This window comes from Corvus kubaryi, unplaced genomic scaffold (assembly GCF_017639235.1).
Source record: "Corvus kubaryi isolate FWS band 111438036 unplaced genomic scaffold, C.kubaryi_AGA036_p1.0 37260, whole genome shotgun sequence".
NCBI lineage: Eukaryota > Metazoa > Chordata > Aves > Passeriformes > Corvidae > Corvus > Corvus kubaryi.
Window position 1 is genome coordinate 2829634 of NW_024581077.1, and position 15007 is coordinate 2844640.

A 15007-nucleotide genomic window follows, 5' to 3' on the forward strand; every position below is an offset into this window, starting at 1 on the left:
AATGGCTGAATCTGGTATCTGTAAAGTGACACACAAAACCGTAAGTGAAATTACTTGCACATGAAAACCAGATAATGAATGAGTCCTCCTTAAAACAAACCAGCCTCCAAACTCTGGCAGATGGAAAGATACAGATAATTCTGTTGTTACTCAGCTGTTTCCCGGGAAAAACATTTAATCACTGTCTACTGGCTAACTCCAGCCTATATATGCTCTGCCTTTACTGAGATGACCTCTAAATTGATAAAAATTTGATGTGAATGTGTTCTTCCATTGCTTTAACCTAAGACATTGAAAGCAGAAGAGATTGTGCTGGGGAGAGCAGACATGAGTCCACCTGTGAGCTGGGTGCAGAAGACAGGGAAGAGCCCCCAGTCTTACAGTCACTGATAAACTCTTCCTGCACACAAAATACCCATCTCACACTTTCCCTCACTGGTCATTTCCATCAAATAAAATATTTCACAGCACTTATTTTATTTGTACAGTATTTTTTCCCTAGCATAAGCAAAGACAGTGTCTGACTCAGCCTGAAGAAAATCTAGATGTTTATTTTTCTTGGTGTCAGCCGATGCTTCCTGCCCTCCCAACACCTGCACACATATTTAGCTTTCCACTAATGAGATCACTGGTCCATATAGCACAGCCCCCTGCTTGCAGCACTGATGGTGCTTAGCTTTGACCAGCACAGTAACTGCTATCTGCTTTGCTTCAATTTGTGGGCCCTCTTGGTACAAGTGCTGTGCACATTCTTGGAGTTTATTAGAAGAAGCCAGGCAGATCAAAATCCCCCACAACTGCACAGTGCTCTCTCAGCTCATTGGGCAGTCAGCTTTGGTAGCTGCTCATATCTGGAGGAGCTGGCACACAGCTTTCATACTAGGAAGTTCCTCTCCACTGACTGTATAATGCTGTTTTGAAAGCTGGAAAGTATTTTTCCCCAGAAATCCATAATTTATTTTCAAGTCTGAAAACTTTTTTGGTAAACAGCTCTGCTCCCTCATTCTGGATCTCAGCAGACATGCAGGGGAGGCTGCCCAGAACAGAGGCAAGAGTCATGGCTTGGGCAGTGCTAAATGAGCTGACAGCCAGAGCAGCTCTGCTCTCTGACTTCTTTCTGCTTTTCCCTCTCATTAAATGTTTATTCTCACAAGCACTGCTTACTCAAAAAGTTTCAGCTACAAGACCACTGAAAGAAATCTGTTTGCCTTCCAGACACCAGAAGGCTCATTCCAGTGCCCAGATGTATCATACTAAGCTCCTATTAAGTCTTGGTCACTGAAACTGAGCTCCAGCAACTCCAATTTACAGCACTGGCAGGGGCAGGACAGGGACTTTAGGAACCCAGTATTTGCCATGCGAACTATAGCTGATACACCAGCTAGCACTTGCTGAGGCTCTGTGACACACAATCCTGCCCCAAGGTGATTCAGAGAGGACACTTGTGCATTCATCAGACATCTGCAGGGCAGCAGGGACTTTTCATGTAGCTTTTCATCCATGCCCCTGGGACAGCCCACACTGGCACAACTACTGCCAATACTCTCTGAGGAACTCTGCACCCTCAGTCCAAATTAGTCTTAAAACAGGATTATATCACAGGAGCAACACTTCAAACACAGACAAATCCTTAGGGCAAGTTCACCAGTACAAACCCCAGACCTCATGTACAAGTGATGTTCTTAAGGCTCCAGCCAGATGCTGGAAAAGGAGAGATACCTGAAGTAGATGGGATTCGTGTCCTCCAGGACTTCCTTTCTGCCTCTAATGATCAAGAGAGTCTTGAGACTGCTGGTTTAAACTATGTATATAAGGGAAAAGAATGAATTCCACCTCCAGTGCAGTGATTAAGCCATTTACCAGCTCAGATCCTCTGAGTTGCTTCACTGGAACTGGGTTTGGCTGAGAGAAACATCTCTGCTGTCTATGAGCTTGGGACAAGCAGCATTCATGTCCTGGCCAGCCCTGCTAATCACAACCACCAAGCTGAGCACCAGCACTGCAGGGGCTACACGTGATCCTCACTGCTTCCCTGCCTGCTGCTCTGACCCACCTGCACAGCCATGTGCTGAGTATCAACTTGGTCTTTACCCAGTGAGGGATTTCTACATCTTGTCCTTCACCTCCTCAGGTGGGAAGGTCTCCTGGTGACACACCACCACTTCCCATAGGTTTGTAAGCTCCTCATTCAGCAGAGTGGCAGCCTGCTGATGTGACCATGGCTCTTAAAATATGTCCTAAACTTAGCAACACAACACCCCATTTTCTTCTTAAAAACCCTCTGTGGTGCTGTGTTACAGGTTAAAAAAAAAAACCAGGGCTGAAAAACTGCCCAAGGGCACTGTTTCCATCCCATTACTTACACAAGCCTAAAAAACAGGTCTCAGTGGCACACCCAGCCACTGTCACACTGGTGCCACTCTCACATTGGGTTTGATATAGGCAGCAAGGGGAAAACTGCTGGTTTTCACTTTGATACCCCTGAATTTCATGCAGGCAGAGTAAATCCAGGAGCAGCTCAGGGACCGTGGACACCTTGATATTAGAGGCTCAAACAACCGTACTCTTCTCTCATCTCAGACACCACAGTAGTTCAAGTGAAACCTCTTCTAATGAACAAAGTGGTAGCAGCCAACACTTCTGGGCTCTGGAACCCAACCATGGATCCCATTAAAGCATGAGATTGGTCCCCAGTGTGTTTTGGCCCAGGCAAAGTAGTCCTCTGCCAAGTGATGCTCAGGCTCAGTTTGGGAATTAGCTCAGGACAAGGACAGTTTCCCAGCAGTGGTTTGATTGCAACCACCCTATTTTAGAGGGTGAAAGAGTTAAAAATATGGAGAACTTTGCCCTTTGCAGCTCAACCTGTTGGCTGAAACACAAGTACTGTAATCATCTCTGCTTCTCCCAAATCCATAACTTGGCAGAAGTGGAAGATGAGCCTTTGTTGTGCAGAACCATACAAGAAGCCTGTTCTCCCCAATGGCCATCTTGGAGCTCACAGGAGAAGACTTTCCTCAAGCACAGCCCAGTTTCTGCCTACCAGAAACACAGTGAGCAGATGCTGCACTGAAACACTTCGGGCTTCCTCACCTCCAGCCAGGCATGACCTTACCATGTCCTAAGCAAGGACAAGAGCTTTGCAAGATCTCCCTGTTCCATTTTCTCCCCTCCAGTAGGTTCACTGTTACAATCCTGATGGTAATGGTGGAGAGGGGCATACAGATTGTTAGACCCTGCATTGCCTAAGCCACGCCAGACAGTTGTGCACTTCCTTGAGTGTCTTCCAGCAGTGGAAAGGCTGCAGCAAGAAACCTCGCCTCTAGTACTGCCACATGAATTTACACTTAAAGTCATCAGGCTCCTACCTTTACTTTTTCACCGTTTATCTCCACAGTTTTAATCATAAAGTCAACCCCAATCGTGGCTCCTTGCCCTGGTGGGAAAAGCCCCTGGAAGAAAACAAGAGTTTGATTAAACTTACGTCTACAGCAAGACAAAACTCTCACTGGGTGTCAATCCTCACCCTTTTCCATCTTCAAAACTATTCATCCGTTGTCCCCTTCCCATGACACTTATTTCCATCACATTTAGAGTGTGACATTTCCCCAGCATGAAGGTTACCATAAATTCAACCCTGTTGTGTTTTCTCTGCCTAATACACCCCTAGTTATGCAGCAAGTCATTGACTTCAGAGGTAAGAACACAGGAAAAGGAGGAAAAAAAAGAGAGGAAAAGCCCTTCTACTTCTGTGCAGTTGGAAGAGGCAGGGGAAGGGTGAGGACCTTCCATCCTACTTCCCAATGCACTGAAAGACGTGTGAACATCTGTGTGGGATGAGATGCATTTGCAACTTTTTGCAACCTCCACAGCACTTTTTCCCTCTTCCCTCCACAGCACCCCATGGCACCGACAGGCATTTCTGGCAGCTCTCAACAACAGGGTCAATCTCTGCACAGCATCTCAGGAGTGAAGCACAGAGCAAGCCATCACCAGTGCCACAGTCATGGCAAGGGACAGCACAATGCTGGTGGTATTTGATTGCAGCACCATCAGAAAGGAGCAGCAGCAAACGAAATGAGAGTTGGAGTTTTTGATTTCTGGTCTACCAAGTCATGCTGATTTTGGGGCACATCTATCCCCTACAGCAGCTGTGCTACCAAATAAGCATCAGAAGTGGCCAAAGATTTTTGCTGTTAACCTTTTGGGTTTGACTAGCTTTAGTGCCACTGACTGCCACATGTTTTTGGAGAGCATCTAAAATCACTATAGCTTTAAAACTAAAATTAACAGTGAAGGAGAAAATTGCTGACAATTCCTAGTGGAGAGTGCAACCAAAACCCTGCAACTTGTGCTTTATGATGCATCACGTAAAGCCTTCCCTTCCCCTAGACCACAGAAGCATGGTCTTTTCCCTGCTATTCTGCCACAAAAAAAAGACATTGGACTGACAGCTCAGGACCCAGATTATCTATTTACTAATGGCAAGTAACAGGGAGAACTGTGCAGCAAAGGCTGGGGAGACCAGGCAATTTGTTGGTCCATTGTACTGGTCCAGAATACCACCAAAATAGGAAGAGTTGTCCCAGTGGCTTTCAGAGGGGACTTTCCACCTTCAGAGATGAATGAGCTTTCTCCAACACAAAATCCAGAACAGGGCCAGGTACAGCATTAGACACAGAAGTGCTGCTTGTGCCAGTATGTCACTGTATGTGATGAATGCACCAAGGGTGTGAACAACAAAATGCTTCGGACCTGCGATGCTGGCAGAGCTCTCAGTGCAGAGCCACAGGCTCCATGCTCCCATCCCTGTGCTGTCCCCATCCCAACATTCCACAACCCAAGAGGTGGCCAACCTTACCTGAGTGAAGCGACGGACTAAGCAGGTCTTCCCCACACCGGCGTTGCCGATTAAAACAATTTTGAAGAGGAAATCATAATCTTCCATACTCATTTACGCAGCTGCAAGAGAGACAGAGAGCATACCACTGTGTGAACCAAGTCAGTGGGGACATGCCCTTTTATCCCTGCTGAACTTTTTATTACTCCAAATATTCAGAACAAAGGTCTCTTGGCACACACATGGCTCCTCAGATAAGGGAGAAGAGCACTTTTCACTCTGAGCCGGGGCATCCACATAGTCAAAGTCAGCTGCAGTGAAACCTTGGCCCCATTTTGGTTCTCACCTGGCTGCCAACAAATTAGAGATGCTGGTTGTCAGCTTTCCAAGCAGTGCTCCACAAACCTGAGACAGTGATTCCCAGATGTTCCCAAATGTTTGTTTTGCTTTTAACTACACCAGCTCCAAAGGACAGCATGGACTTTGTCACACTTTCTGAGGATCATGTAATTTACTCCTGTTAGGGAAATATCCCAAACCTCACCATGAGCTCCTCCAGGAGCACACTGGGTGCACACAGAGCAGGGATTGGGCACACATGAGGGCAGAACAGGTAAGGGACTTCATTTTTAAGCAAAAGCAGCAGTGTTTGCCTTAAAAACAGAAAGAGTTCATGTATTAAAAGTGTATGAAAAGTGGGGCAACAGTTTAGCTGAAGTACAAGAGGTTTTTAGAAGAGAAGAAATAATGGACACTAATAGAAATATTACACTATGATAATTTTCTTTAGTTTTGTGAGGAATATTTAGATTTCTCAAATGGGAAGTGAACAGAGAGGCGCTTAGGAACTATCCAGCATACTCCATGCCCAAATTCAAGCTCCTTGGCAGGATGCAGAGACTGATATTTCAGCAATGTCACAGGAGATGGGCAGGGTTGCCTGCATGGGGGAAGACCCACACAGCTTCCTACACCACTCACAGCACAGGGAGGACCAAAAAGACAAATGCAGAGTTTGCTGCAGCTGAGCAAGTCATGAGGGATGAGCATCCACGCTTCCATCTCCAGTGCTCCCAAGGGTGCTGCCAACACTGTGCCAGAGAAGGGGTCTGTAACCTTCCAGGAAAGCAACAACAGCCAGAAGAGATTCAGCTGGAGACTTTAGGCAGAAAGAAAACCTCAGAGACAAGGGAGCAGAAGGGCAGTGTCCAAACCCAGCTACATCCAGGAGGATCCAGCTATTACACATGGCACCAAAGACCTGTTCTCAAGAGAACAGAAAAGAGACAGATTTACATGCCATCAGTTTGGATACCACGTAAGGCAAAACCAAAACATCAGTACCTAACCCACCAGTACCTATAGACTAGGTAAAGAGTGAGGTGATAGAGTCAAAGATGGTAAGTGCAGCAGAAGTATGGGGCAGATAGGTGGGGAATGGGGGGAAAAAATGTATTATGAAAGTCCTATCCTCAGTAAATCCCCAGATAACTTAGAGGATTTTTACAGAGCTGATGAAGGGAGCAAATGCAGCCTGGGTGAAACCAGCTTCTCATGCTCAGTCTAAAGCCAGGGTGCTGTCTCCCAGTGCCTTCAGAGGTCCTTCCTTTGGAGGGTTCACTACAACACACACCAGAAGGCTCCAGCTACAGTCCCACCAAACAGCTGTGATAGGCTTATAGTCAAGCAACCAGAGAACACAAGATAAAGCTGAGACAGTCTGTTTCTGCCTGGCAGGGCACATTGAAACAGCTCTCCAAGCACCACCAAGAGTCTGGTGGATCTGAGGGCAAAAGAGGTAGAAGACTGACTCAGCTGCTTCACATCTATGTGGCCCTTGGCCTTTCCAACAGCCTGAAAAAAGGGTAACCACACCAGTTAGTGACTAATGAGCTGCATCACATCAGCAGGTGATTAGTAGGAACACGGCTGAGTCACTGCATAGACGTGTCACTTCACCAGGTCAGGGACACAGTGCAGCAAAGTGCCACCAAGCAGTAGCAGCTGGAGGTGTCCTGAGGATGCTCTGACTTCACCTTGCTCCAACACACATGTCCTTGCAGATCCTTCCTCTCAGCAGAGTGAAAGAGTGGGACCTTAAAGGATAGCCAAAAAAAAAAGCACAGTGTTTTATTTTCTGGGGTTCTTATTTTGTGTAGTAATTTCTTATCTCTGTGTCTGGCTTTCCCAGAGTGGGAATGGATAACAACAGCATATTAAACACATGTTGACAGTGCTCTTAAATGAAGACTAAATGTTAATACAAGGTTTCACACTAGCTTCTTCCATGAAGAAAAATGTGATCATCCACTAAAAACTATTTCAAGGCTAATGATACTCACGCAGCACCGCATAATTATTCCTAGGATTCTTCATATGCCAGAGGGTATGCTCCCCCTGGAGAGATATCAGTTCCATTACTTGAACCCTAAACAATCCAAAATTCAAATTTATCTTCTTAGGAAGCTTAAAAATAAACTTTCTCTGCAGATCTTAGAGGTCAGAAATGCTAAATGGCTCAGACATACCCTAGAGTTATGTCTGATCCCGTTCATTAGGCTCTAGGACTAATCACATGTGATAATGACCCCAAATGGGAACTGAAAGATGAGCCAAGACCATAAAACAAACCATGCAATGATGAGATACAAGCAGTCAGGGCATGGGAAGGGAGCAAGCAAAGGAAGCAGCACAGAAGAGTGCTAAGTGCTTTGTGGGGCAGAGTGGGCAGGTGAAGCTGACCATCGCTGCCCTGCCAACCCAGCTGGTGTTTCTCCCTCTGAGTGCACACACACCACCCCAGCACTGATGCTGGACACACAGGCACAGCCTCGGCCACACGCCCAGCCTTGCAGCCAAGTGACCTTTGCTGCTGACTCAGGCTCACTCTCCCCTCCCCTCTCCCCAGAGAAGATGTGTCTCAACCTCTACCCCACTGGCCACAGCTGGGGAATGTGCATCTCAGCAATACAGCACACTGAATTATATGCTTAAAAAGAAAAACCCAAAACAAATGCAGAGCACAACTTTTCTATTTGTTTTTGTTTTCTTGGGATTTTTTGGTGTGGGTTTGTGTTTTTTCTTCCCCTCTCTTTTCTTGTGTTTGCAGGTGCAGGGCTCTGCCTTGCATCCCTGCAGTGATTTAAACTGTTCAGGATGCAGCTGCCTGTCCCACCCTCTGGAGGAGACAAGACCCTGCAGTGAGGGCAGGGGATGGGATGCCAGTCCACGCCTCAGCCACCCCTCACCACATTAACTTCAATCACAAACACTGCAGCACAGAGACATGCCCTGTCATGAGATGAAGCAGGAGTAGAGCCCAAGGCTGGCAGCAGGGCAGAAAATTTGGTTTCACAGCTGTTTTTCCCCAAGGCAGTTTATGCAGCTGGCATCCCAACCAGCCTCCATGGGCTGTTCCTGCCAGCCTCACAAGGGATCCGTTTTGCGGGGTTTTATTTCATTTGTGTCACTGCTCTGCTTCACTCCATCATGCAACCCCGCACATGGTGACTCTGGACAGAACAAGAGGGATAAATTGAAGCAGGGTGACCACCTGGAGAGGTGGTCTGTCAGTGGGAATGCAACTGAAGGACAGCTGGACATGTTTTAGACTTAGCTAGTTTTCACAGATTCAAAGAATCATTAAGGTTGGAAAAGATCTCTAAGATCATCAAGTTCAGCACTGCCAAGTCCACCACTACCGCATTTCCCTGACACATCTACATGTTTTTCAAACACTTCCAGGAACAGTGCCTCCACTACTTCCCTGGGCAGCCCGTTCCAGTGCTTCATCACCCTTCTATGAGGAAATTTTTCCTAATACCCAATCTAATTCTCCCCTGATGCAACTTCATGCTTCCTCTCATCCTACTGCTTTTCACATGTGAGAAGAGACTGACCCCTACTTCACTACAGCCTCCTTTCAGGCAGTTGTTGAGTGAGAAGGTCCCCCTGAGCCTCCTTTTCTCCAGGCTAAACACCCCCAGCTCCCTCAGCTGCTCCTCATCAGACCTGTGCTCCCTCATCAGTTCTGTTGCCCTTCTCAGGATATGCTCCAGAACCTCAATGTTTCTCCATTTGGGCAAGACAGTGCAATAAATGCTCTTGGTGTTCTTCAGTTATTAATTCCAATTCAACCAAAAGACTGGTGAGATCCACCCAAACCAAAAGCACAGGGACCAGGGGCTTTCACCTCTCCTTCTCTCACCCAAGCTTGTACAAACAAGCTCCTGCTCCCACAGAGACACCTGAAAAAGGAATGCAGAAGCTGTGGGCTGCTTTTCCCATGCTCATGTTCAGCTGCTGTTGACCAGCACCCCCCGGTCCTTTTCCACCGGGCAGCTTTCCAACCACTCTGCCCCCACTTTGTGGTGCTGCCTGGGTTGCTGCAATCCGAGTGCAGGACCCAGCACTTTGCCTTGTTGAACCTCACACAGAGGTTCAGATCCAGCTTTGCCTCAGATCCAGCCTGTCCAGATCCCTCTGCAGAGCCTTCCTGCCATCCAGTAGATCAACACTCCCACTCCACTTGGTGTGATCTGCCACCTGACTGAGGGTGCCCTTGATCCTCTCTCCAGACCATTGATAAAGATATTAAACAGAAGTGTCCCCAAAACGGAGCCCTTGGAAACACCACTTGGGACCAGCTTCCAGCTGGATGCAACTCCATTCACCACCTCTCACTGGGCTCAGACATCCAGCCAGTTTTTTCCCAGTAAAGAGCTGGATGAAAAACAGAACTAAAACCAAACTATCCACAGTTGCAAAGGTTTCTCCACATTTAAGGATTAATACCAATACCATATCAAGCCAGGAATACCGATAACTTGCACCTCAGCTCTATCCCACCTCAAAATCCCATTACAACCTACTGCTGCAATTAGACACAGAAGGATCTGCAGCCTCTTCACCTGTTGGATCTAACCAGTAGGCCAGGGCAAGTTTTGATGTATTTATACAGTTCTCAAGAAACAAGTCTTTTCTGTCTTTCATCATCCAACAGCTATAAACAAAAACAAATTTACCCAAACATCTCAAGTTCAAAGAGCAGCAGTTATGTATATAGATATTACATTGACTGCATACTCCATATGAGCCACAAAATTCAAAGCTAAGGCTAATATTTCAAGCAGAAAATTATTCCTTGCAGGCCAGAAAATCGCAGGGAATTGAGGTCTGGACATGCTGCTGCATTACGCAACTCAGGATAAAATATTTTAGTTTCCAAAGCACCTGCCAACCCAAGCAGGCTCCTGCACTCAGCAAGCATGAGCCCAGCTCATGCCCCTCGAGCAGCCTGGATTTCCCTCTGCTTCCCTGCCCATATTCCTCACTCCTCATCTCCACGGGGTTAAATTTCACTTCCATTCACACTAGAAAAATTAAGAGGGATTTAGTTCCCAAGAAAGTCTGGATCATGCACGCCTCTGTGCTGATGGTGACAAAGCCACAAGTGCATGGGATCCACACTCTCAGCGTGGTGCAACATTAAAACTCCGGGAATGCCTTCTCCAAAATCAAAGGTGGAAGATGTATTGTAGGCACTTGGGGTTGCAGAGCTTGACATCTCTCAACTCCTCCCATCACACTTGCCATTGCAGGTGAGCTAAATCCAGTTGCCTGTGCTCTGGCAATCCTAAACATACCTCTTCAAGGAAGGGAGAAGGTCCAAACAGTGCTCAGTAAAGCCATCCAACACTTCCAGGAGGCATCAAGTAACTATGCACATAGTGTAGGAAGGCACGGGGCTTCCCCGTGCACAGCAGGCCCAGCAACACTGGCTGATGAGCTCCTGATCATTGAAAAGTCTGGACACATTTTAAAAAGTGCATCTGGAAAAAAAACCAGCTTATCACAAAAACCTCAGCCCTACCCTATATGGAGAGATTCCTGCTCCTCAACGCTTTGCTCAGGATGTTTCTCTTACAGCAACCAAGCAGGTTGAGTAGGTACAACTTGTCATGTATCAGATGTATGTTCTATCCCACAGATACATTTTTATAAATAAAAGAAAAGCTGAAGCTTTAGATCAATGACCATACAGATCACACAGCCCTTACCTCTTTTGCCACCATGGAAAATTTGCAGCTCACTGGACTACTTTGCTCAGGTCATGGTTCACACATGAGTTGGCCTCCAGGAGCTTGTGCAAGTTCTACAGAGGAACCCACTGACCAGCAACTACAGCTGCTTCACCATGGAACAAGCAGGTAAATCCAGCACCAATATCATCCCCAAGAAGAGCCCGGAGCCAGAGCTCCAGAGAACAGGATGCTCTGCTGTGGTGCTCACACTTATCATGAGACGCGCCAGCCTTACCTCTGGCTGGACACCAGACGTAACTGCCTGCAGACTGCCCTCTCCATCTGCCTGCTTTGCTTAACACTAGAGGTTACAGATCTCACATTCAGGAGCAATCTTTGGATTTTCACATATTACTGACATCCCCTGATAGGGAAAAGGCTTCGTGTCCAGTCTGTCCACGTCTGGGCAAAGTCCTCTGGGGGGCTTTGGTACTGCTGGTGTCAAGAGCGGCATTAGCACACAGGATTAATCCTTTTTGGTTGGATGGTGGAAAGATGTGTTTGGGTTGGACATATCCTCGAGGATCAGCACCACCAAAGATCCTTCAGGAGAGATCAGGCAACTCACAGCTTGCCTGGTGCAGTGTCCTCATCTAACTTTCTCACCTCCTGGAGGGAAAGGGGAGTCATTGACATTTGTGCACGTCAGCATTGGGAGCGGCCATGGAAGTGCTAAATATCACATGCAGACAGCAAGTTATATTCCATCAAACACATCTGAGGACTGAACTGTTAATCAATGATAATTCTCCTCGCACAGATAAACTAATCAGATTTCTGTGTTGCATAGGAATAATGAGGTACATGCCGTAGTTACAAAATGATAAATAGAAAATTAATTTCTTTAGGATTAAAAAAAAATCCTGCTGATATGCACAGCCACAATGCCTCAACAGTGTCTGACCAAACCACACACCAGCACCCCCAGGACACACACCAGCTTCAGAAGCATGAGAACAGCCTGACACTCCATTTACTGTCAGAATCTGAGTTTTCACTGCAAAAAAAGTTGGTGCAATATTAACACATGCTTTTATAAACACCTTTTAAGACATGCTTGGAGATGGAGACAACACTGCATGCTCAAAACAACACTCCCTTGGTCTTGGCCACGTTTTAGCACATCATCCAACCACCAAGCTGCACACTCTGAAGCAACATGTTTTTGTGTGTTGAAGCAGTCACACTCAGCCAGCACAGCAGACAGGCTGACTTCCAAGTGTGGAAAAAACTGCATTGCCAGAAATCCAGCCAAAAAATGCTGTTTCATCCACTCAAAAACAACAGCCTCTTCCCAAAGGGAAAAAAAACCAAAAAAAAAAAACCCAACAGAATTATTTTTTTAAGCTACAGCCAAGAGGTAACTGAAACATATCTTGCATGGAAAAGCCAGGAAAGCTTACTAAACCCAGCTCTCTATGTGAAATGAAGCTCCCACACCAAGACATGACCCACCAAAATGGGGAACCCATCAGCAACTTACATGAGATTTTGTGTCCTTAGAAACCAGGTGCAGGATCAGGCTGAACCCCAGGTGTCTCCCACGAGGTTCCTGGGGACAGTGCACCTACAAGCAGCGAAGCACCCAACTCGCAAGGAGGCAAAGCCAGTGGAGAAACCAATCCTCAGTTTAGAAGAAAGGCTTGTGCATGTCAAATATATAAAAAGCAAAGAAGTCTCCTGATGCATTAGTTTGCTGGGCTGGCATGGGTTTGAGTGGCATCATGATCATACATGGAGAAGTTTTGAAACTAGGTGACAAGACTCTGCTAAAAAACTGGCAAGATTCGACAGACTGACACCATCATTTTTGAAAATAGATGAGAAAAGCTATCATAACCAAGGAATTTCAATAAAGTATTTACAGGAACATCGTGACTCAAATGAGGTTGCAAGTGCAGAATTAGCACAAGTGTAACTATGCCATTTAGCAGTGACATAAGAATCATAAACGTATTGTGAAATATGAATATGAGCCTTAGACACACTTTCATAAGCCAGCCTACCCAAGAAAATTTTCTTGAGTTTTAACTGCAGTGACATATCTTACTGCTGTTGACCTTCTTGTTTTCATTGTGTCAGACTGGGGTATGAACAAAATAAAAAAAAGTTCAATAAGGTTTTATTTAGCAAGAATGCTTTTTAATTGAAAAAATAAGCCATTATTTCCATCTCTTCACTTCTGCTTAAGTAAGCTTGTGATTTACTGGGATTTACATCACTTCTCCATCAAACCTATTAGAAGTAACAAGTAATTAAACCTCAGCTAATTGCACTTTCAGGTGTCTGAGGTCTGGGCTGCGCTTGGTGCCTCACAGCTTGGGGCTGTGGGCTCCATGCAGCCCTGTGCATGATGCTCCTCTGCCATGCCATGCCATGCCAATGCCATACCACTGGTGAAAGCCAGGTTGTGCCTACTCAACAGCATCCTGGAATAACAATCAAAAAGCTAAAAAAACCGCTTTTGGCTCAGGACAGATATATCATACCTAAAGTCTGAATATAAAATATATAAATATATTCCAAAATACATTCTATATATATATATTTAAATATATAGTACATATTTTATATATATCATAAATATGTAATTGAAATATTAATAAATTAGCAATACCAGCAGCAGAGGAAGAGGCAAAAAGAAAGATAAAAATCATAGATCCATACAATAGTTTGGGTTGGAAGGGACCTGTGAAAATCATCCCTGGAAATGTTCATGGCCAGGTTGCATGAGACTTTGAGTAATCCGATCTAGTGGAAGATTCCCTGCCCATAACATGGGAGCTGGAACCAGCTAATCTTTAAGGTCCCTTCCAACGCAAACCATTCTAGGATTCTACAATAACACTTCATTGAGAGGAGGTCAACCCCTAAACAGCTCCTCTCATACATTGTTACGGCGTGAAGTGCAGTGATGCAGCCCCCTCAAGACAATTGCTTAAAGGAACTTTACCCAGGAACAAGCACAAAAAATTATCAGGGCATTAATTTGCAAAGTTCAAGTAACCCACCTTCAGTCAGGCATCTGCATTTGGGTTACAGGGGCAGCTTCTTCCTGGTGACTCAAGAAGGTGGCTGTCACTCCCAGGCAAAACTTTCAGGCATGCCCCCTAATTCAAGTGCAAGCCTACTACTACAGAGTTGGATTGTTAAGAGAAAAGGGTTCTTTGTTGTGGTTGTTTTTCAACTTACATGAGGAAATTAAAAAGTGACCCTGTGTTTCGGCTGGAGGCTCCTTTTTTACAAGTACACATGCAACATCGTGTGTGAGCCATATGTGAGCTGTGCATCACATCCATGCCACCACAATAGGAAAGGCAGCACTTTGCCACAGCACGTTTGCACTTCAGAAGAACTTCTGCCTCTGTTATACCTTTTAAAGGAAGGATTCCTATCTAGAAGTGGTAGCATTTTTGAACATGAAGTGATAGGATAGGAGGAATAAAACACAGTTGAGTGTTACAGGCTTTTGCCTCCAAAGATGAGCTTGGAATCCCTCTCTGCCACTAAAGTCAAGTTTGGGGTGATAAGTTCTCAGCTATTCCTAGGCAGATTATTGCCCCTCAATTTACCACCTCCTATTTCCAGGTGGGAAGCACATTTTACCTGTAACACTCATGCTCGTGGCACACAAGCACATATGCTTCAGCTTCCTAATGGAACTACACTACCAGCACAAGCACTGTGTGTGCCCTCTAAGAAGTTTTCCCCTCTAAAAATGGCCTCATCTGATGGAAACCCCTCAGCCGGGATCAGCCATCCTGTCTGGCAAGTGACTGAGCTGGCAGGGAGTATTCTTTGCATTTCTGCAAAGAAACACTGCGGTACAGCTTTAACTGTGGGTATCTGCCAGAGCAGCAGATGTTTCAGGAAAACAAATTGTTCAGAGAGGGAAGAAAGAAGAAACAATAGAGACTTGGGTGTAGCTTCAGGACTGGCTTAAGATGATGTCTCCAAAGGGAAGGCTTCCAGCCGTGCCTGCTCCAGACATCTGCAGGAGGGACCCAAGCCAGATGGGAAAAAAAACCCGAGGGTGGGGCAGCAGAATTAGATATTACAGCCTGGGCTACAGAATTTAACTTTGTAA

General features: G+C 45.8%; 1 protein-coding gene across 4 annotated transcripts in view; it reads right to left on the bottom strand.

Annotated features, from left to right (window-relative positions):
- Window positions 1-15007, bottom strand: part of RAB30 (RAB30, member RAS oncogene family) — a 48730-nt gene that overhangs the window by 12111 nt on the left and 21612 nt on the right. For all 4 annotated transcript variants that reach the window (XR_006015368.1, XR_006015369.1, XR_006015370.1 and 1 more), the window contains exons 2-3: window positions 4859-4959; window positions 3366-3449 (exon numbers count right to left, since the gene is read on the bottom strand). Coding sequence is in view for 1 of the 4 variants with exons in the window: in XM_042024047.1 (XP_041879981.1) it covers window positions 3366-3449; window positions 4859-4951 (177 nt within the window). In the remaining 3 variants the exon portion in view is untranslated. The remainder of the gene's footprint in view (window positions 1-3365; window positions 3450-4858; window positions 4960-15007) is intronic.